General features: G+C 37.7%; 1 protein-coding gene across 3 annotated transcripts in view; it reads left to right on the top strand.

Moving 5' to 3' along the window:
* The window catches only part of LOC134529149 (putative fatty acyl-CoA reductase CG5065), a 226,927-nt gene that overhangs the window by 185,053 nt on the left and 16,514 nt on the right, over positions 1–25,360 (top strand). For all 3 annotated transcript variants that reach the window (XM_063362922.1, XM_063362920.1, XM_063362921.1), the window contains 5 exons: positions 10,418–10,512; positions 11,059–11,231; positions 13,921–14,124; positions 15,770–16,018; positions 16,447–16,702. In XM_063362922.1, the coding sequence (XP_063218992.1) occupies positions 13,921–14,124; positions 15,770–16,018; positions 16,447–16,702 (709 nt within the window). In that variant the 5' untranslated portion in view covers positions 10,418–10,512; positions 11,059–11,231. The remainder of the gene's footprint in view (positions 1–10,417; positions 10,513–11,058; positions 11,232–13,920; positions 14,125–15,769; positions 16,019–16,446; positions 16,703–25,360) is intronic.

Raw genomic sequence — 25,360 nt, 5'->3', positions numbered from 1 at the left:
CCAAATGCCGTATACCGAAAGTTAAGGTGCTTACACACCAGTAAACAGAAGTGAGATAGGAGCCGAGCTGCAGAATGGTTATCTGGATAAGCTGTCTTAAGAATGCAGATAATGTGACGTTTGGTGGACGTGTAGTAAAGGCAACAAAAAACGTGGATTATTTCGCTAATGCCGGGGAAAAGTCGGGAGAGCCTGGATGTTAACATTGTGACGCGAGGCTTTGCGATCTTGGTCACGAGCGCGGCGAGACGGCTTCCTCATTCTGTTACGCTCCTTAGTGGTTCTCCGACAGATCTGCTCTGCCTATTATCTTCTTACTATGTACACAGACGAGCGAATTTCAGCCACGCTGGAAGAGTCGTGGCCTGCCTATATATAATATTTTTAGAGGATGATATTAACACATGCCAAGGGGAATGTATTTTTCGCAAAAAAATTGGTTGTCTGTAAAGTTGGTTTACGGACGATAGTTTAACGTGACAACGTCATAACAAAACATTGATGAAATGATTGCATACTTTATGAATAAAATTGAATCATTTTTATTTTAATAATAAAAGATTAAATACTTGAAATTATACTAGTAATAAGATTTTTTAAAATGCAAGAATAATTAACCTTTATTGCCGAAATTGTTGTTGTAATAAGCAATGAAAACCATATTAACTTTTCACTTCACTTTATAAACAGTCGAGTGGAAGAGAGATAGATGCGGCGCAAACGTATAATGAGCGTAACGGGACAGCGTAACGTAACAATGTGCGTGACGGGACACAGCGTAACGGAACAATGTGCGTAACGGGACACAGAATAACGGAACAATGTGCGTAACGGGACACTTTTTCGTGCGTGCAGCCGGCGTTCATTGATTTATTAGTAGAGATCGGAAAAATTCGCGAATTCATTTCGCGATAGGCTAAAGCACAAATAGTGCTGCCTCTGCTATTGGCTCACAATTCACCTGGATGACTCTGGGCCAATGCGAAACACCCAACCAAAGCTTTATCGAATCACAGGCTGCTATGTTGGGACGTCTAACAAGACAGCAGCCAATGAGTGGGTGGCATTTGACCGAGTGTACGTAGAACTATGGAGTTCATCCTACAGGTCATTGATCCCGCGAATTTTTCCGGACCCTATTTATTAGACGTTGTCACGTCAAAAAGATTTCGAGACTAGCCGAGAGTTAAAACACGGTAGCATCGTCGTGTTTCATGATGGCCGAGTTTCTTCGAGGTGTATGTCTTCTGTCAGCACACCAATCACGCATAAGCAAACGCGCAAAAAAAAAAAAATGCTTGTTAAAATAAGGCAATGCCTTCTCTTTCAGACGACCGCCAATTACAAGGCGCGGACTTACCTCATTGCAGTCTAATGGGCGTTCAGATTTTTTTTCGCAATAAAAGTTTGCCTCTGCATACAACCCTTAACGGAGGGCCTGCGACTGTTTGAGTGCGAGGTTTCACTCCATGAGAAGCAAAGTACACTAACCAGCAGGACTCTGACAATATCAGCCCTTCAGAAAGAGAAATTAAAAAAAAATGATGGTTGGTATATTCAAGGTGTGGATAAATCGTTCTAAATGCGCCCACTCAGTACTTGAATTGTATTGCAGCGCCGTTTTTTTATTTATTTTTTTAAGTGTTTAGTTGTGAAGTTAACTCGTTCTACGAGTGATTAAGAAATTGAAATTTCAAAGCATTGGCCAGATGCACTTCTTGATGTCTTTGCCGACTACCTGCACGAACTTTCAACGCATTGAACGCTCTTGCTTCACCTGAAGGTCCCAAAGTTGCTCACTGCACAACAAAGAAACCACGCTCTGCCTTAAAAGTCTGTGTTCACACCAACAAACCATCGTGAGCTGTGTTGCATAGAACTAAATATTTTCAGATTATGAAGTATTTTTAAGACTGTATTGAACTCTAGTAAGGATTTATTGATGCTGACTAGCTGTGTTTTACATTATTTGTGTAATCTAGCCAGAATTATTAAGTTAGCTAAGTCAGATTGTGAATCATCATATCTTACAATTAGTGAATAAATTGGCCGTGTAAGTTACTATAAGCAAGGAATTTTGGAGAAGAGGGATAAATTTACTATCGACGATGGGGTAAACAGTCCTTAGGCGGGTTTTGAATACCCAGCCGTTACCACAGGGAGGTCAGTGACAGTTCTATGTGTGGTGCGGGGGGCAAATCGTTCTCCCTAACAGTTGTAACTAAAAATAACTAGTGTGTGTGTGTGTATATATATATATATAAAAGGATTTAAGAAGTCTTAAATGCGTTAACATAGCCTAAGGGGCTCTTAAGTTCCCAAATTATTGATTCTCCGTGTAACTGGGAGGTATTCTATACATACTACGCAAAACCACCCGGTTAACCCCCCCCCCCCCCCCCTTCGTTACCAATATCACCTCCTCCCCAAAATTGAAAGAGTTGTCCGCCCCTGCGGGAGGTCAGCACTCGAGGGCTGGCCAGGGAGGCGCAGCAGGCAGGCGGACGACACAACACCCAGAACACGCAGAACACACCGAACACACCGAACACACCGAACACCCCGAACACCCCGAACACACCGAACACCCCGAACACACCGAACACACCGAACACCCCGAACACACCGAACACCCCGAACACCCCGAACACACCGAACACCCCGAACACACCGAACACACCGAACACACCGAACACACCGAACACACCGAACACCCCGAACACACCGAACACCCCGAACACACCGAACACCCCGAACACACCGAACACCCCGAACACACCGAACACACCGAACACACCGAACACACCGAACACACCGAACACACCGAACACACCGAACACACCGAACACACCGAACACACCGAACACACCGAACACACCGAACACACCGAACACACCGAACACCCCGAACACCCCGAACACCCCGAACACCCCGAACACCCCGAACACCCCGAACACACCGAACACACCGAACACACCGAACACACCGAACACACCGAACACACCGAACACCCCGAACACACCGAACACACCGAACACACCGAACACACCGAACACACCGAACACACCGAACACACCGAACACACCGAACACACCGAACACACCGAACACACCGAACACACCGAACACACCGAACACACCGAACACACCGAACACACCGAACACACCGAACACCCCGAACACCCCGATCACCCCGAACACCCCGAACACCCCGAACACCCCGAACACCCCGAACACCCCGAACACCCCGAACACCCCGAACACCCCGAACACCCCGAACACCCCGAACACCCCGAACACACCGAACACACCGAACACACCGAACACACCGAACACACCGAACACACCGAACACACCGAACACACCGAACACACCGAACACACCGAACACACCGAACACACCGAACACACCGAACACACCGAACACACCGAACACACCGAACACCCCGTCTGGACCTGGGGTACGACATCCACCTCAAGTGATAACCCCCGACCCGGGCGTGAATCCCAAGGTTAGTAGAGGTTGTCTCGATCCCATAAGAACAATGTAGACAGCCCGACACTCCGCTCTGACGTCATCTGCAGCCCCGCCGTTCCCAGCCGTAATACTACACCTGCTGACTGATGGCTCTCTCTTATCAGCTCGGCTCGTCTGATACGCAATACTTATAGTATTTCATTTATGCTTTGTAGATTACTGTTAATTATAATAGTTTTGATATGCTTTTCAAAGGACAACATGCTGTGGCTGAAAACAAGGATGAATTATTAATTTCAACATATTTTTTCAATGACAGTAAACATTTTCAAAATATCAATGATGAATCCATGAATTTTTAAAAATTAATATAATTAATATGAAACTAGTAAACAAAATGGTTTTTTGTATTTATTTCTCAGCAAGATTATAATATTTAAAATAATTGCATATCAATTTCTTAGTGTTTAATAAAAGTAGCCATAGCTCATTAAAACGTTTTGGGAATGTTTGCAATATAAATAAACTGAAGTAAGATTTAAAAATAAATTTCTAACATGAATAGAGCAGTTTTTCGTGTAATCGTTTCATCCTCTTTTGCATCATACTGGAGCGTTTTCTTCACGTTTACTTCGTCAAAGAACAACAATGCGTTCGAAGTCTAGCAACGAAGAACGTGCTACATTCAAAAGTTCAAACATATTTTACTAGGATACCTTTTCTCATGTGAAATGAAGATGCCCATCGTTGAATAGTTGAAAGTCCAGGCAATGGAAAGTTAAGTTTCTGTTTTAAAAATTAATAACATCGCTTACTCAAATGACGCAAAGTGAAAGCGAGAGCTATTTCCTCATTGGTCCAGTTTACTCTTTTTTTTAACGAAAGTAATAAGTCAATTTAATTTTTTGAAGAAAAAAAAAACACTTGAAAGAATATTCCGCATGCGGAACTCTTAACGAAGAACGGTTTTTTTTGTTTGTTTTTGATATTTGCGTTTTCTTTTTTGAGTTTTTTCATGACTTCCAAATTTAAAACTGACTTTCTTTCAGCAAGAAACAAATTTTCTTTAAGAATTTGGATTTCCTTCCTAAGCATTTCAACCGAGTCATTGTTAGAACAAGACTTTGAATGCTTTAACTGACTACAAGAACATGTTTCTTCCTCACTTACATTTTCATTTGAATCTACGATTAATTTACATAACACATTTTTTTTTTTGTTTTCCCTGCATTTAACTCGGTCTTCTCGGCGCACACGACTTTCCAATGTTTCTACAGGTGTTGTAATTCCAAGTTTTAATGAAGGTACAGCATTTGGTTTAAGACGTATTTTAGCGCATGTATTTAACAACTCAGCTTTCAAGTCGGGCTCGTAATGATCACCTGTAAAGTGATCTGAACATATGTAAGTTGTTTTTGGATTCCACTCACCATCACGTCGGCATTTCTGAACCCACACTTTCAACTGATGATCATCGCGTGGGAATCTATGATATTTGATATGATTTGTTTCAGGTAAAGATTTTGTTTTTACCAAACTATTTGTACACACAGCCACTGTACACCGCGTACCTGGCATTTTAATGTTTAAATACAACTTTTCAACAGCGTTTAGCCTAACAAAACAAATTCACTTTAAATATTCGTGTTCTTACATTTTGCCTGCTAGTTATAATTAACGAAGCACCTGTGCACTTATGATATAAGCAACACTAACATTTTATAACACACGCACTCTCAATTAAACTCCTCACAACAATAATTCTCCCTGCATTACGCTGTAGTTTGACACGTTATTACGAGCAGATGTGCTTGTAAACTAAGTAACTGATAGGAGCGGACTGGCTGGCAAGCCGAGCCGGGGCTGCAAGTGACGCGATGCGCAGAACGATGCGCAAGCGATCGAGGCAACCTCTCTCTACTAACATTGCGTGAATCCAACGATGGACCGTGGCTCACTAGCCAGGAGCTGTAACCACGAGACAACGGGTTGGACTCTGTGATAATAAGAGTAGATAAAACTGTATCCAACGATAAAACAGCATTGAAACGGCTTTCGACAAGTTTCATAGCAGGGTTTGTATGAATCGATTTCACAATTATAACTATTCTATAGAACAAACAATTAAACAGGTTCACTCATTTTACAAAAAAAAAGTTTTGGAAAAAAAGTTGCTCAGTGAAATTTCGTAACACTATGAGTAAGATATATTTTACAAGTCTTTGCCGTGGAATAATTAAAATTAATGCCGCAGCATAGTTTAAATATATAAAAATGGATACTGCAGTACTCTAAACTACCTTCCTTTAAAATTATTTAATATAAACAATTAGTACTAAAATAGCTTTGTTAAATGACACTTCGTTTGAGTAAAAAAAAAGTAAATGCACATTCTGAAATTAAAATGTAGCCATCACTTTTTAGTCGTGATACTACGTGCTGCTAAAACATCAGAAATTAGTTTCACTCGAGTTTTTTTTCTTCATCTGCTGTACTTTCATATCGCAAAGCAAAGGTTGCAGACACGCCTAGATTAAACTTTGATTCTGTGCGTAAGATAACACAAGGCTAGTATTGATACTCGTAGCCAGAGGGATCTTTTCTTATCAGCTCGTTGTCGTGTTTAGTTTGAAATTACAGTGACACACATCTGCCAACACCATTTTTTTTCGACCTTTCGAGACTTTTGTGAATTTAGTTAGTGAGTATCCCATTTATTGATTCCCAGCAGTTAAATTTTATTGTCATGCGTCACTTACAGAAGAAAGACTAAAGGCGTGATCACTGCCTTGCGCCGAAGAGACGAAGATGCACTTAGTGCGCGTGGAGTTGTCGACCTTAGCGCTTCTCTTACTCGTGTCCAGTTACTAGTAACAACTGCAGTCAAGCGCTTGTGTGTCATTTCTGTGACCACATAACTGCTGAAAGTCATATTAATATCGTTTAAAAATTCCTGTCTGTTAGAAATTTTTTATGGGCATGCACGTCAGGAAACTGTCTGCCCTAGTTCATTTATTTTTTGTGATGCATGTGGCGTACGAAAATCTTTCTCATTTTTAGCACATATGTGTAAGCACTTCTATATGCATTTTTTTTAAATCCAGTCAAAAAAAACAATCGTGCTTATTGGTGTTAACAAAATAATCGTACTAAAATGAAGTTATTAGCAGTGATAGTTGTTTATAAAATCACCTCTTATAGTTTAATGCCCATATTGTCGTAAATGTAAAATTCTAGTAATAATTAGTTTAAGCGCATATACCGGTCTTTGTCGGGATGGCACCAAACTAGGTTATATACCGAGCCTATAGGCGATGACTTTCGCAGTGTTCCTGAACCATGCTGTTGGCGTGTTTCAGACTGTAATGACTGTCGACAAGTCACGGAGCGTGTAGTAATGATAACGATAATTGATGGCAAGCTCACAGAAGCGAAATGGCTGGGCTGTCCGTAGGATTCTGTGGAGCCGAGACGGGATGCCTCTTCCTCGCGTGAATGAATAAATAGTAATTGAATGAATGAATGTTTACGTAGTATAGTCTCGTTGACATCGAGGTAACTAGCGGCGGACTAGGTGTGGAACGGTGAGACGGAGCAGTGATGGAGCGCACTGTTGACGTCCCACGCCGTCCCACCATGCTTCCCCGCCGGGAACAGAAGCCTGGTCGCCTCGGCGGACGGCGAATGCCGTGGCCTCTGGGGAAGCCTACGATTCACTCGTCCTTCTGGACATACCCGAATACCCACGCTGGCAAGCCTTCTTTCAACAGACGAGAGAGCCAAACCCGAAGTTCCCCGAAGTTCGTGCTCGCTTTTTTTTTTTTCATACCACAACAGGTGTATTTATTTGGGGGAAACCGTTTACATGATTTCACAGTATCTTTAATGTAGCTATCCTAACCAAAACAACCGTCCACAATGTTCTAAAGTATTTGTAATGTAGCTAAACTAACCAAATTGACCATTAGTTATCATGAGTTTTATATTTATTTACAATGAACAAAAAAAACCGAAGATGCATGATCGGGAGTTTGGCTCTCTCGTCTGTTGAAAGAAGGCTTGCCAACGTGGGTATTCGGGTATGTCCAGAAGGACGAGTGAATCGTAGGCTTCCCGTGGCCTCTGCCCCTGGCTCGAGCGCCAGTAAGTGGATATCCCTTCGGCGTTCCTTTCGCCGCGAAGATGGCCTCGGGCAAGGTTCAGCGGCCTGCCGGGCCATCTTCTCATTGGCTGCTGCCTTGGCGAGAGGCCAAGTTGGTTCTTGGTTCCGCATGTCTTATGCAGTGGCCTTTATCTCCGGCTAATGGTCGTCTCGGGCGTGTCGCACAACCCGTGCTGGGCCGAGGTGCGTAGTGATAAGTCCCTGGACTCTCCTGGTAGAGCGTGGTTCCCCGGATTCACTCCAGGCGATGCTGGGATGGTCTCTTACCATAGAACATGGTCTATTCCTGTGCCTTCTACTGTCGGCGAGACGTTTAGCCCGAATAAAAAAAAATGGCAAGCGTGACAATTGAAGCCCGGGTTCACTACGTGCCTCCTAACAAGCGCGACAGAATTGAAGCCCGGGTTCACTACGTGCCTCCTAACAAGCGCGACAGAATTGAAGCCCGGGTTCACTACGTGCCTCCTAACAAGCGCGACAGAATTGAAGCCCGGGTTCACTACGTGCCTCCTAACAAGCGCGACAGAATTGAAGCCCGGGTTCACTACGTGCCTCCTAACAAGCGCGACAGAATTGAAGCCCGGGTTCACTACGTGCCTCCTAACAAGCGCGACAGAATTGAAGCCCGGGTTCACTACGTGCCTCCTAACAAGCGCGACAGAATTGAAGCCCGGGTTCACTACGTGCCTCCTAACAAGCGCGACAGAATTGAAGCCCGGGTTCACTACGTGCCTCGTGAATCTCTCTGAATCGGTGGCCGAGCGGTGACCACGCCGTCGGGTCATGGCCGGAGTCCCACGAGTGGGCGACGTGGCGGACGTTGCGGACGTTGCCCAGACCCGCCGGGGCCTCGTTCATGTCGCCATTGAGGGTACTCCCCCGTAGTTGAGTCAGTAATCCAATTGCCAAAATCGTGAACAATGTTAATTGATCATTTCATCATAGCACGTCCAACCCGCTGTATCTGTGGTTGGATACAGATATGTCATCTATGCAAACGTGTTTACTTTAAAATAAGTAAATATTTATATTTATTTAATTTCAGTGAGAAGTGGATTAATTATGATGATGAATCATGTTACCCATCATTGGGTGTCGTAAGCACAGGCGACGCCATGGTGATGACAGCGTGACGTCCCTATGCGTGCCAAGGCATGATGATTCTGCGGTGGTTTACCTTTGCCTTCCGCGAAATGAAGGTGAAAGGGACATCACAAACACCTAGTTCTGAACCATAGAGAGATTTTGGGAAACCAATGAAAACCAGAGTCCGGATGGTTAGTCCAGGATTTGATCTTGCGGTTTCATTGTCTTGCCACTGCTCTTTCTCACTGTAGTTAGTAACAAATATGTTTTATACTGGACAGTGCAAGCAATAATAATTACAAACACAAGCGCAACTTTTTACACCTATTATAATATACTTAGTGAATACCTGTGAAAATATTTGGGACAAAACAACAAATACAGGAAAGGTTTCATGTTAAATTTACATAAATATCTATTAACTAAAAGAAGTGTGAATAAAATGAAAATAAAAAAAAATCCACATGGCATGTGAGACAGAGCCTTAAGGAGCAGCACAGAAATTTGCCCCGAGTAGGAATGGAAATACTAGCAGGAAAACCATAATCTCAAACTTGCAAAGGCCTGAATGTGAGTGAGGTGGGCTACCATTTCACCAAATATTCTTTATATCAAGGGTTTTGATGACAGGCAGGTTTTCTGTTTGCTAAATATCTGATATGTTCTCCGACGGGTAGAGTCCAGAATTATCCGAGTTTTACAAATATTTTGATACTAACTTGCATATCTCTCATTTTTTGACATTTAGATACAGATACGGGTGCACAGAGTTTTTTAAAAATAATATAAGGTTTGTATATAAGTTTTATTGAACTTAGACCCTATTAGCTATTTTGGTGGGAACATTGCTGTAGGCTATTAAGAATCACTTACACTTAAAATTGTTTATTCGGAAGTCACTCAATGTCTGTCAAGTTCCACAGTTTGCACTCCTCACTGGAGCTAGGCTCGACAGTGGTTCGCCTCTTACCTTGCGCCTGTCCTCACACACACAGCCTCGCGCCACTCAGTTGCACTCTCAAGATCCCGTCGCCCCTCGTCGCGCCACTCTCGAGGGGGTCTCTCACCCTCTTCGCCGATATCGTACTTCCCTTCACTCGCGGAACTCTCCGAACTTGAACTCTCGGAACTCACTGAACTCTCGGAACTCCCCAAACTCTCGGAACTCAACGCGGAGGCCGACGTCGTTGCTTATACACCCGTGGCGTCCTTCTCGAAGGGATGAGAGTTGCTGTGATGTGTCACGTGATCTCGGGCCGACCCGACGCTCTAAACACCCAGAACAGCGACGCTTAATCACGCCACTCCAGGTCGCTAAAGGTGACAATAACCAGAGGCGGGACGGTGCGCGGGGAGCAGAGGGGGGCTGGTAGCGAGGACTCTAGTAACCTGACCAGGCACGCATGGCATGCCTTACGTAAATGGACGGCACGTGACGTCAATTAAGCATTGAAATAAAAACCCTTACCATTGTAGAAACAAATTTTCTTTAGTAATGTAAACATGGTTTGTGTACAAATAATACATAGTGGAATATGTGCATTTTTTCTTGATGTTTTAAATCCTCTATTTGTGACAATTTTAACAAGAATGTTTTAGTAGCAGTAATGAAAAAATAGTCCATGTAGTCATTTTAGTTCTCCTTTGATTAAAGAAAATAAGTCCTTGCAGTTGTTACAATTTTCTGTTTCAGATATTTTATGTACCCTGGATGAATCTTCATTCATCATCTTCCAAACAGTCTACCTTCTAAATCTGAGTGACAAATTCTGTATCTGTAAAGATATGGTAAGTAGTAATGTTATGCATTACATATTGACATATCGTACTTAAGTATTGCCAAGGTCCATCAGGTCCAAAATTTTTGGTGAAATTTATGAATAAACAGTCATCTTGTATGTGCCCAGTCACTAAATTATTCAACACTAATAAATAACGAAACAAAGTAAAACTGTTAACTTTGCTTTATTTCAGCATGATATGTTTATTTGATATCAACCAAATAATGACATTATATAATATAATATTCTTAATATTGGCAGTTAGGCATGTATTATGACACACATTTACGAGAAGTCAATAATTCTCTCCAAATGGGTCAGACTAACATATTTTTTACTTTATTATTATTTTAAAATCGATAAATTATTTTATCAAGGACTGCTCAGATCCTTCTGTTACTATGTACTTTTATGTAAATTAACATTTTAACTGCTGAAATAATGACCTAGCAAGATTTTTTTACAGTTAATGTTTTAAGTTGCTATTTCTGTGACCTGTTGTTTGTGTACCATTTATATGTTCTCTAATTTTTGAAATGTGCTTGTTTTCCAGGAAAGATTTGGCATTCAATAGTTGCAACGATAATTGTGAAAATGAAATATAAACAAGGAAATTTTTGTGATTTGTTAAAATTAATGTAGTATTTTGCTACTGGAATAGAAGATTTATACCACCTGCATTGTTCTGATCGAAGATTTTTGATTTGTTAAGTTTTGGAGAGAAAGGTAATTTTTTTTTAGATTTTTGTCAACTATATATCATACAGAATAAATCAAACTCTGTGATTAAGTTGTAACTATCATCGTAAGCAACTGCTGTGAATGGAGTATATTGCATTTCTCATTATTTTGGTTTGGCAGCCATGTGTGTTAAGTAAGACACTGAACTATGTGGTGAAGACTGTACCAGATTGGCGATGGTTTGCCTCTTCTCTACCAAGCTGGACTCTGAAAGCCACGGTAGTTTGGTGGTCGAATCACTCTCCATCCTGGTGGGCTCAAATTGTCACTGCTCAAATTGTCACTGCTCATATTGTCACTGCTCATATTGTCACTGCTACATCCCACCATTTGTAATGATCTCTGTGTTTATGAGACATTAAACCATATTTTATTGACGGATTCAGTTCTGACTTGACGTAGCATCAAAATGGTTCCCAGCACACAACAATTTTTTTAATTTTATTCATCTTGTTCTCGTGTGCAAAACAATGCATTAATTCTAAATGGTTTTCCAATTGCACTGTGACTCCTACCACTAATGTGTCCTGGTTGTTGGCAGTAAAGTTATATTATGTCAAAAAATTAATTAATGTGAAAGTATACATCGGTAAGTTATATCCAACTATTTGAATACAGCATTATAAAAGTCTGCTCAATGTTGTGGTCAAAGCTCACTTCTGAGATCATTGTCCAAAATGAGCAAACTCCTTGTAAGACCTTCAGGATGGTAGGGCTTGTGGTTCTGGCAACTGACCCAAGGGTAAGACTGTAGCAATTATTGACAGGATAATTTTTTTTGCGTTATCACTGCCTGGCTTTTGATGCATTTTTCTATAGCTGAAGACTGCCAGCATCTGAAATTGAACTTAAAACCGTGGTCTTGATGCATTTGTTCACCATGCATACTGATCTATTAACACATGTCACCTCCAATATGCTGTAAGTGCTGGTTTTTTTCAGATGCTATATTCCCCACTTAAGTTGTGTTGATTATATTCCCAAGTCTTATTCTACATTTTGACATATGTTGAGTTGTACTTAGATATTTTATTTAAATACCAATTATGTGTATTATATTTCATAGCCATTAATCACATAAGATTATAATATATGAGTTGCAAATTTATAAAGTATGTACAATTTTCATTGAATCATTTGTTTTTAATTATTTAAGCAAATTTATTGCAAGTGTTATGGCTACCTGTTCATGAAAATGGTTCATCAAAGAACAAATATGTCTGCAAAATTCAAAATACTACTTTAAAATTATTATTTTAATATATTTACATCTGTCATGGTTTAGGTTATAAAATGAAATAAAAAATTACCAGGAAAATTGTGTAATAGGGGCAGTGTTGTACAGTTGTACAATAATTTGATCACCTACTATAAACAACTGTACAGGCAGCCACATACACGGCTTCTTAAAATGGTACTATAGTTGGAGTTATCAGATTTGAATATTCAATTTGTTCAAAAACATACTCAACATATTTCTTGAGATTATCTCCTATTGAGATTATTTATTTATTTATATATGTGTGTATGTGTGTGTGTGTGTATGTATGTATATATATATATATATATATATATATATATATATATATATATATATATATATATATATATGCCATTTACCATTTACATCAGGGTAATATTAACTCTTGAAAATTAGGTTTAACAATTGTGTTTATGCTTAGTGTAGAAAACTATTGCAAAGTAAATTATGATTACATGGATTCATGCTATCGAATTCTTTAACATATCAACAAACCTTTGATAACACTGCTTTCCCTTCATTAGAATATGGGGTGAGGCCATCTTATTGCATACAACATTGATGCATTCCAATGTTATAGATATTTGATGTGGTCTGATTGAGAAGAGCAGAATAAAAAAAATCCTCTTGTTTCAACTTTATAGGAGACAATTTTCTGTGCAATAAAAAGTAATAATTTTCAGGATTAATGATACAGTGCCTGGGATATAGGCAATACACTCAGCATGCAGAGGTAGTCGTAACATACGTAATCAGGCTGACTATTTCTCACAGCCACAACTGAAATGTGCTACAGCCATTAGTTTGTGCTGGCCTTGCATGAGTATTCTGCAACCATAGAGCAAGCAAATTAAGGTTCATGGGAGGAATTTTCTGGGATGCAGTAGGCTACATTAAGCTTGAGAAATCACCATATGTACCAACAAAGGTAGTGAAACCATACAAATCCTCAGGAAACTTGTTTCAAGAAAGTTGGAAAAGTCAATCCATACCCTTAATAATTACAAAAAGTTTAAGGTTTTTTTAGAGCATGTATACCGCTTCCAGATGTACTCAATTATAAATTAAAGGTTTTTGGAACACTTTGATTTGATACATAGACTAGACTTTCTTAATGAATGGGAGATGTGAGATATTTAGGTATGTTCATAGTCAGCTGATACAGGAAAGTCTGAATTTCCTTTGTGAAAAGTTAACTAATGGTGATGTTTTCTTGAAACAAATAAAAAATTTAAATGGAATAAAAATCTGTATGGTTCGAAGGTATAGTATAGTGCTGCTGATGACCAAATTGTACAGAATAATTATAATAAATGTTGTGTATGACAACCCTGTTTTTCGTGGCTTTTTAAATTACTCAGAGAACAGGAGTAATTTGATGTTGGTCAGTGCTGAGTGTTTTCCCTTGTGCAGATGGCAGCTGACAACTACACTTCGGTGAGCCAGTTCTATCAGGACCGGTCCATCTTCGTGACGGGCGGCACGGGTTTCATGGGAAAGGTGCTGGTGGAGAAGCTGCTGCGGTCCTGCCCCGGCATCAAGAACATCTACTTGCTGATGCGGCCCAAGAGGGGACAGGACGTGGCCACCCGCCTCTGCGAGCTGCTGCAGTCGCCGGTCAGTGTCGCAGCTTCCGTCTTCCTTCCCACTGGGTTTGATCCCCAGCAGGGTTGAAACCAGTTCTATGACATTGTGGGTATTCTCGGGGTGCTCCCATTTCCCGTATCCACCAACTCTCCATTCTCACCGTTTCTAATTTACCTAAATTGGACTAGGCTTTGAACACTGATGCGCTTACTCATACAACTGAATTGTCATGCAGTGCTTTGTTTGCTTACATAGATATTTCTAATGGGTTCTTGGTGGGTGTGATCGTTCAAGCATTAGGCTCATGTGGCCTTAAAATGGGGTTTTTCACAAATGGAAAATGTGGCAAATACTGTCGTGAGCTGGTGTGTTTTTTCTAGGTTCTCCCGTTTTCCCGCCAGTGTATTCCATAGTTTCTTCATATTAATTTATGAGCCACCATATTATTCAGGTTTTTCGGACCCTCGATAATACTGGTCCTGTCACCTTAAACAATTATTGCCTGTACGTTTTTATTTAGAAGAATATACCGATATTAAGTTATTACCACCAAAACCTGGCTTCGGTTATGTACAGGTCATACTTTGCTTTGAGGTTGTAAGTTGAATGCCATCATAGGCATGGATGTTTTTAGGATTAGTTACTTTGTAAGTTGTCCCCTACTAAGCCTTCTGGCAATAGGCAATGGTGTCAGTAACCTCTTTTATATAAAATCATTAACAAAATATTTCATATTTAGTTTCAGTAATCTTTAGATTCAAGAACTACAACTATTTTATTATAAAAATATTTGTAATGCTGAAAATCAATATAAATTATGATGCTGCAAATTTATTTATGCGTGCTTGAAATCCTTGGTGATTGTATTATGCTACAAAATCACCCTCGTATAAGGAAAAAGCCAAAACTAAATACATAAAGTAAGCAAATATGTTTGGTTCTAAAACTATTTGAATCCCCCATAAAAAAATGTGATTGTAAAAGTCATAATAGGTTAGTTGGACTAATTTTAAGGCATAAAGCAAATGGTCAGTTCAAAATTTTGTCTAATGCACATAATTTAATTTGACTTATTGTAGTGCTATTTTAAATATTTTAAAATTGGTCGTGTAAGTGCATCAGTTTAACTGTGTATTTTGACTTATTGTAGTGCTATTTTAAATATTTTAAAATTGGTCGTGTAAGTGCATCAGTTATCAGGTTTCAAATAATTTAAGTATTGTTAAATTTAGGTAGAAAAATTTGAAATGTTAAGAGGGAAATAAAAACTTGATAAGCATCTGAACATTTGACTTATTGAAACTTCACTCCAAAGAAAGTCCACACAATTAATTACATTTAGTGTAAAAAATTGCATGTGACGGCTTACCATTGGACTAGGTCTTACTGAAATAATATCACCCATTTTGTCCATTATTTTGCATTTAAGAAAAATAATCATTACCTTTTCAGATGCAAGGTTCTCATTTATAGTAACATAATCAGTGTATGCAGGACTATATTAGGTATAAGATGTAGGAAATAAAAATACATTCGTTAAAGTTAATTTATTATTTTAGACACTTTTAGATGTTATATTATGTATATTGATTTATAAGTATAATAGCAGACATCAATTACATTATGTAATAATAGTAATTCATATTGTGATAGAAAATTTGATTTGTTTGTTTAGTTGTTTGATCGTATTCGCAATGAGCGCCCTCTTGATCTGAACAAAATAATTCCAATCCAAGGAGATGTGACAGAGCCGGAACTGGGCATCAGTCAGTCGGATCAGAACCTTTTGATTCGCTACGTATCTGTGGTGTTTCACTCAGCCGCTACTGTCAAGTTTGACGAAGCCCTGAAACTGTCTGTGACGATCAACATGCTAGGAACCAAGAGATTGGTAGAACTGTGTCATCGAATGCTGAGTCTCGAGGTAAGTACGGAAGTAAAGTATAGCCATGTTTGTAACATTGTTTTAATGTTTTTTATGATAAGTGTAGGTTACTACCGAGGAGCCGTTTTACACCTACTGTTTGACGATTTTGTGCAAATTGTGAATTTTTTTCTTTCTTTGGACTCTCTGTGCAAAATTTACTTTATATGTTTAGTGTATTTTACTTTATTTGCAATTGTATTTATTTTTTTAATTTTTACCTTTTTGCTTTAAAATTTTCAAAAAACATTTAGATATAATTTTTTCGCTAGTATAAATTCTTATTTTCTTCATGTTATTCTGCCAAAGATGATAATATTTGTTCATTATAATTCTACTGAACTTAACATGTTGCTGCTGCAAGATACTGAAGGAAAAAAAAAGTTCCTCTTTGAGCTGACAATTATTGAACAATGTTAAATTTTTAGGTCCTGATTCACGTGTCCACTGCATATTGCAACTGTGATAGAGAAGAAGTGAACGAGGTGATCTACGCTCCGCCGTATGATCCGGAGAAAATAATTCAGTGTATGGAATGGATGGATGACGATCTGGTTCAAGCTCTCACTCCCAAGCTGATAGGCAACCGTCCAAACACATACACGTTCACGAAGGCGCTGGCCGAAAGCATGCTGCTCAAAGAGTCTGGCAACCTCCCAGTGGCTATTGTCAGGCCATCCATAGGTAAACCACACATCTTGTTTTTTTTTATAAATTACTAGCTGTACATAACTGTGAATGATATGTGTTAACAGTTACGATAACCTGTACATTCAAACTTCTCTTACTCACTGAACTTCTATCAATAAAAAATTAATTCATCTTATATGAACTTTTTTTAATTTTTATACAATGAATGCAGAGACTTTAGGGGTTGAAATTGGTATACATTCTCCCTGTTGACCAGTATACACAACCATAAAGGAATACGTGTACATGTATCAATCTTTCAATATCTTACATTTTGACTAATACCATTAGTTTAAGTGTATGAAATATACACAACTTAGAGAGAGAGAGATGTTACATTTGTGTGATGATTAGAGACACACTCTTTTAGGGTAGATAAAATGAGCTCATTTAACTATAAAATAACTATTTAATAACTTGTGTTTTTATGTTAATAGGTAAAGAAATTTAGGCTTAGTCGAGCAAGATGTTACATGTCAGAGTGGCCCAACGAGGCAAACTGATAGTAACAGTAAAAAAAAAAAAAAAAAAACTTTTAAAGATTTTCTGTTGTGTGCTGCAGAAGGTATGTTGCAATTTTGAGGCTTGTCATCATAAAAAAAAAACCTAACATTTGTTGTGGATTTAATTATTCTCTAAAAATGGTTACCAATTTTCACATGAATACAGTTCCAAGGTAGAAAGGTGACACAAAATTCACCGCTCTAAAACCATGATCCCACAGTTTGTCTGCTCCAGACATAAAAAATAAAAAATATTGCGTGTAACTCAGTACATGTGATAAAAGTGAAACTACTTTGGCAATTACTTTGGCAATTCAAACTTCGACTCATTAGTATATCATAAAGGGTAAAATGGCAGAGAGAAATAGAGAAAGAGAGAAAGAAGAAAGAAGACAATTTTCTAAAGAAACATGAATTAAAAAAATTATTACACCCTTCAAAATAACTGCTCAGGATATCAATAATTATTGATGATTAATAACTAACTAACAATAAATATTGCTCACTATTGAGATAACCACACCATAAAATGTTATATTTAATTTTTCAGGACCCCTACTATAGCATGAAAACAATTATAACAACAATTTATACACTTTTTAAAAAGTAAATCAACTTCGATAAATTTTATTCTCAATCACATTTATGATATTACTTAGTTTTACAATGCAAAACCATTTATACAATTTAATAACAAGATAACACCGCTGGATTTTTGGTTTTCATTTCATTTTCAAGTATTTAAGAAACCTAACTTTTTAGTATTTATTAGATATTTGATTAAAATAGAAATAAACAAACATGAACTAACAAAATAATTACTTCAAAATAACATCTCAGGATATCAATAACTATAGATCAATCAATATTGAGTAATTAACAGGAAATATTACTCACTTTTTAAATACACCATAAAGAAAATTTGTTTAGTAAATATCAAAGCTTGGATTGATTATAATAAATTTGTTTTTAATTTAATTTTATACTATCTATAGGTTAGAATAAAACTGTCTACAGGCTGGCACCATGGTACTGCACACCTGGCACACCTGTTTTTTTTCATTCTTTTTTTCTTTCTTTCTTGTTTCGTAGTTGCTACGGGACTAGAAAACTGGGAAAAGTCCAGAGATGCCAAGTACTACGGATTTTCCGTAGTTATTACGATTTTCGTTACTTGACTACGGCAATACGGATGGTAGGTTAAAACTACGGATTTAATGCATTTTATGGCTTTTCTGTTTGTTTACATCACGTCACAGCAATATGCGGTATTTTGTGTTCGTGGTTCCACAGATATATGCATGTGTGATGTCACACTTGTGAAACAAATTGCCCTAGACTCACGTTTCGTAACATTTTATTTTCAAGTGTCCAGTGATGACTCAATATATCTATGCCGTTTTGTTTTGCTTTGTTATTTTCCGGTGTGTCGGTTAGGTTATGTGTGTATTGATTCCGTGTGTATGCTACACTACATTTGGCGTGTTATTTGTGATATAATGACAGAAAATGTCGAAACGTGAAAGTTCTATCACTGAAAATATGTGCGAGCCTTCAAGTTCGAAGAAATCTAGCGGGCTACCGAATCAGTAGTATCGGAGATCTTACACGGAAGAATACCCATGCCTATAACCTTCAAAAACGTTTACAAACAAAGTGTTTTGTGAGACGTGCAAGTGTGATTTTTCTGTAAAACATGGTGGACGCGATGATTGTAGGCGTCATGTCACATCCAAAAAACATGAAGAAAATGATCGCCTTAGAGGTCAGTGTAAACCACTTACCTCTTTTTTCACATCTGCTGAAGACACAAGTGTTATTCGTGCAGTGTGTTATTTCACACAATTTCTTTTTGAACACAATTTGCCGTTATCAGCAGCTGATTATGCAAAACCGTTATATAAAGCAATGTTTCCTGACTCGATGATAGCAGACAAATATTCGTGTGGGAGAACAAAAACTACCGCAATCGTGAAGAGCATGTCTGATGAAACGGTCGCAGGTATCGTAAATAGGATTCAGAACGCACCCTTTTCTTTGGCAACAGATGTCAGCAATGACAATAATGATTGTAAATTGTATCCTTTTGTGGTTACATTTTATTGTGAAGTAAAGGAACAGGTTATGACACTTCAGCTTTCACTCGTTGAGTGTTTTGACAACACAGGGGAAGGAATATTTAAGATATTAGACAAAGAGTTGAAAATTATGTCATTGAAGTGGGAAAATTGTGTGTCATTTGGATGAGATAATGCCAACACCATGATTGGTAAGAATAAGGGTGTTCTTGCATTTCTGAAGCAGCAGCATCCTGCAATGATATGGGGCTGTGTGTGTCATCTGCTTCATTTGGCATCAAAGAAAGCAACAAAAACATTGGAATTGGCTTTCACCGTTGAATCATTCTTGGTAGATGTATATTTTTATTTTGAAAAGAGCTCTAAAAGAAAAATGCATTTGAAAGTTTGCCAAGAGATGTGTGGACCTGAACTTAAAAGCCATACGATACTGAAGCATGTTAGCACTAGGTGGTTATCTCTCACTGAATCGGTAAACAGGGTTTTAGAGCAATGGGAAGCACTGAAGATAATGTTTCATGTTGGGGAAGATGCCAATACTAGTGGAAACCATGACAGTAGATTTGTTGGTGTGAAAACTGTGATGGAAAGTGGCCCTTCAAAACTGTATCTTTTGTTTTTGAAAAACATCCTACCAGTTTTCATAAAATACAATGTAATGCTTCAGCAAGAAGCTCCATACATACACAAAGTTGCTAGACTACTAAATTCTTTGCTCATGGATTTACTAGTGAGGTTTATCAAACCTGATTATTTGGGAAAGCAGTCTGAAAGTGGTTTGAAATGTCTTGCAGATCTAAATGTTGTGAACAGAAAAATTCAAAAACATAATGATGACCTGTGATTGGTGTTGCAACAAGGCAGTACATGAAACAGGCAAGTACAATTGGGTCTTTGTCTGCTGATGACATTAACAAGTTTTATAAATGTGTGAGAAATTTCAATTCTGCAGCATGCACATATATTTTTGACAAGTTTCCCATTTCTGACCCTGTTTTGAAACATGCAGAAGTTTTTGATATTTCAAAAAGAAGAACCGTTTCATTTTCATCAATACTTTTCTTTGTTGACTTATTTCCAAACGTATTTTCTAGCTGTGATAAAGATAGATTGGAAGTTGAGTTTTCTTTCTACCAGGTATATCCCCTAAATGAAGACATTTTGCAGACAGAAAGAATGGATATTGCTTGGGCAAAAATGTCCAAATTAAAGGATGCATCAGGGTGTAACAAGTAGTACAAAGAACTTCCTAAGGTTATGCTTACAGTGCTTGTTATACCACACAGCAATGCTGCGACTGAGCGCATATTCAGCATTGTTTGCAAAAACCATACAGACTTCCGAAGCAACTTGAATACAAAGACTCATAGTGCACTGTTGGTGGAAAAAACAAACATGGTGTCATGCTCTGAACTAAGTTACCAAAAACACTTTTCAAAGAATGACCTCATGAGCGCCAAACAAGCAACAAAAAATATGCTGCAAGACAAATAAGTAGTACTGGTTTTATGTAGGGATGGGACGATTCCGATACCCGATTATCGATTCCTTAAAAAATCCTTCGATTCTCGATACTCGATACTCACCTAGTTAACTTAATATTAAATAATTCAAATTCTATTTGCAACATTTTTTTTTCACCTTTCAATACATATATCATGTAGCATACATCATAAATTCATATTTATCAAATTTGAGTACACAACTAAGTTATTAACATTAACTCATATAAATGTTTACATCATTAGAAGTTAATGGCTCATATGTCAAAGGGGTCAAACTAATCTAAAATTTGTTTTGTAATACGGAATAAACAATAAAAAAAAATTTTAAGCTTTCCTTGAGCAGTATAAATTATTTTCGTTAATACAACTTGCCTAACTTAGAGAAGGGTACAAATTAACTAAAAAAATTGTGAAATGAAACAGTAACAAAATTAAGCAACTAGAGAACTAGCAAATGAAAGTGTTGTACTTGATTGTGGTATTTCAGCGTTAAGTTACATTTAAGAAACACACACAAATTCATTCGTTATTTCGGCGTTGTGGTAACGACCCAACAAAATCTATAAAACACTGTTGACCAACTAATCAGCATCGTCACACCATTCGAAAATGAATGTTTGTTTACATTTTTCCGCTTTTTGGCGCGTTTTAAAATGCTTGTGCTGCCACGTACGGCTGGGTGACGAAGTACAGAGCCTGGTACCTGGTTCGCCCGTTATAATCTGCTTGATGTTGATACTACGACGCTGTTCCAACTATATGCCAGCACCCCCGGCTGACGTAGTATGGCCACTCACGTAAGACTGTTCCAAACACTGTTCGCCCAATCATCTGCTTGCTTTTGTATTTATCCGTTGTCGCTGTTCCAAGCTGACGTCAGTGCCCCGAGCGGTGTGCGTAGGCTTTAAAACTTCGCCTGTTTGTCATATCTATCCAAACATTATGCCGGAAAGGAAAATAAATGCCGTACTTTTGCGTATTTTTACACTATATTTTTGGGTTTAACATTATAACATGAGCGTGTGTAAGCTTTTGTTTGCTTTAGTGCATTTATGATTAATGTTTAGTGGCGGCCATGTTGCGGTGTTTGTTTACCAGTAACGAGACAAGTCTTTTACACAGTGTTTAAATTTCCTGTAAAAACATTGCGATTTTGCATTTTAATACTAAATTTCGTGGAAAAACGCTGTGTTGTGGCGATTTCGCGTAAAAACTGTATTTTACGGTGATTTTTCGTTTTTTTCGTCGTTTAATCGCGATCACGAAAAGAATACGCCCGTTCCTAATACGCAGTGATAATTTTTTTTATAAATAATTTTTGTACTTTGACTTGTTTATAACATCGACCCAAGTTTTAGATATTGTTTATTTGGGGAAATATGACTGTTATATATGCGTCTAGTCAGTCATAACCCCACTCAAAGAGTCGTTAAATAATTGTATCTGACAGATTTGCAATGTTGTGAAATGATTTTTTTTGCTACATGCGGGAATCGACTTTTATCATTGATTCTCGATTATCGATTATTTAAGTAGAATCGGTAGGTATGAATGAAATTGGGAATCGGTTTTCCCATCCCTAGTTTTACGTTAACAATTCAGCTTGGATCGTGCGTACACATTTATCTAATTTAAGGTAAGAGTATATTAAGTTCTTTAAATGTTTTTCTTATATGCATTTTGAGTGATTATTTTCTCTAAATTGCAAGTTACCGTTAATATAAGGCCGTGTTTTGATTGTTTTATTTGTTTAACAGACATTATTTGTTCAAATACGGTATCAACCCTCCCCAGTCTCCTATTTCAGAAAATGTTTCTTAAAATAATATTGGTATTTCTACCAGGAAAATGGTTTAAATAGCACCATTTTGCACTTACTAAACAAAATTTTCCCGGGGGAGAGCCCCCGGAACCCCCCCCCCCCCCCCCCCCCCTCCTTCTTTATTATGCCAAATGTTGCTCACTACTGACAGGCACTCCACAAGGTTGGCATCTTTGAAAGTCAGGGAATTTAAAATTGTCACGGAATTCTGGGAAATGTCAGGGAAATCACAAACTTTTGTTCTAGAATTTCTTCTTGTGTTAACAAAAGTGAAATGGAAAATACTGCTTTTGGTGATGTTTAGGCACCTCAAAAAAATTCAGAAACATTTAATATCACAAAATTCTGTTGAATTTCCTTCTTTTCATGAATTCTCAGGCCTTTTTCTGTATTCACGTAGTTTAACAAGGAAAAAAAAGTGTTTATGCATGTTCAAATACAATTCTCAATAGTTTCAGGAAAATCGATAGTAATTTTTTGCAAACACTTATTTTTTTTGATCTCAAACTGCGTTAATTTTACCACGCTGCCATTTATTTTGATGGGCGCTTGTCTTCAATAAATAATCCAACAAGGAATTTATTTATAATAATTCTGGAGATTAACGGCTTTTGCAGATTAATAGAGGTAGTGTTACGAATAGTTCATCAAAAATAGCAGGATAATTTTATTACTTGTGGTATAATTTAAATTAATAACTTGTTTTGTGGTAAGGAAATTAAGACCGAAGTGTTTTCAAGGAGAATGTATTTGTGATTTCTGCAATGTTCATATAGACTGGATGCGTAGTTATGTAAAGATGAAAAAAATACATATATAATTAATATATATAATAAATAATATCATTAATAATTAATATCATATATAATCTAAACACATTAGCTTCCCCATTTTTCCAAGGTGATTTTATTCCCAAAAGTTACAAAGATCGTAAAGCTGCATTTCATTTGATGGATTTGCTTCATTGAATTTTTTAATACAGAGTTATATTAGGTAAATAAAGTTATTTGAAAAACTGTCAGTAAAGGACCAGAATTAATACCTAGTTGTATCGTGAGGATTATTTGCAACAGGCTTTTATTTAGGGTACCTACATCATCTGTTTTCAAGGGAAACTCAAAGCCGAAGTTAAGTGAGCTCGTTTATAAACCGTTTTAATATAGCATTGAGTATAATGATCTTGATGATGATTTGTTAATTTATTTCAGTTGCACACAAATACAAAGAGAAATGTTAGGGAATATCTCTCATGACTCACACCAGTTGGCACTGGAAAAATATCCTGTGGCCCAGCCGGCTGGGAGGTTATGTGAGCAGAAGTGTCAAACACTATACTTGAACAGTTTTAAAGATCAATTTTAGGTAATATAACTAGAATAGTGCTGTTATGACAAAACTTGAACAGGCAAATTATCTAACTAGTGTATGCTAGGCACAGTGTGACCTTGATCTTATTCAGCACATTATAAAAGCTATTTCAAGAGCTGAATGCAGACAGTTTTCCATGTGAAAATATTTTAAAGGGAAATGTCATTCCTTTATAGATTCATTTGTAACAGGATTGGTCATATAGCTTGTGAATGTAGAAGGGGCCCAAAAAAAATAAATGTGGATGCTGTGGCAGAGAGAATAATTAAATTGAGCCCTGCCTGGTTCCAAGATATATGCTTTGTGGTAAGCTTAGGTAAGTGAAGATAAAGTTATATAAAACCACCACTTATATGGGGGCAAGCCAACCAAAAGTTGATGAATTTAGATGATATTATAATGTAGGTAATAGTCATAATTTCAAGAATTTGGGAATAAAGATAATATGCAGTAGCTCTGAATGAAATAAATTTACATCCAAAAATGTTTTTATATTAGGAAAATGTTGATCTTTGTTGGCACAGGAAGGGGAGGGGGGTAGGGCTATGTTGCTACATGTAAAAATAGTGTGGGTTCTGACAAGGAAATCATCAGTTTACTTACTTAATTTATATCCGATAGTATAGTATTGAGTGCTAATATGTTAGACCTTAATTTTATTTTCTAAAAAAAAAGTGCAAAATAATTAAAATTTAGAATTAGAGGTTGTCTTGATGTGCAGCTTCTGACCACATGCCGTTAGCCACTAGCCGGACTGTTTGTCGCACAAACCCCTGTATTCTCCCATCATCCCACCAGCGTAATGCTTTCTAAGTTTCTTTTATAATAACCTAGACCAGTGATGGCCAGTTGGCGGCCAGTGAAGTTTCATTTTTATATTTTAAAAATACTATTTTTAGAAAAATTACTTTTTGTTTCTTAATCACATTCCACATAGTATTTATTCATTACTGTGCAGAATTACATAACATTAAACAAAAATATAAGAAATTTAATATTTAATTAACATTTTGTGGCCCTTGCATTAGTTTAAAAAATCATATCTGGCCCTTGAAAAGAGTGGAGTTGGCCATCACTGACCTAGACCCTACATGTTAACCAATTAATAGCATTTGTGAGGCTTGCAGCATCCATTTTCAGCATTATTTTTGTGTAGTGTAGGTAATATGTAGTCGATAAACATTTACAGATACCACTCTCGTCTGTAAACAAACCCCTTAGCAGTTGTGGGAGTGCTACGGCTGGATAAACACATTAATGCCATTGTTGTGCGGAGTAACATCAATTTTCCTGCCTCACATCAAAATAAAATACTTGAAGATTGCTTGATATCAGATACTGCAGTCAATACACATTTTAAAGTTAATAGCAGATTG

This window comes from Bacillus rossius, chromosome 2, assembly GCF_032445375.1.
Source record: "Bacillus rossius redtenbacheri isolate Brsri chromosome 2, Brsri_v3, whole genome shotgun sequence".
NCBI lineage: Eukaryota > Metazoa > Arthropoda > Insecta > Phasmatodea > Bacillidae > Bacillus > Bacillus rossius.
Note: the sequence above shows the minus strand (reverse complement) of the source record. Positions and strands in the feature narration are given on the sequence as shown.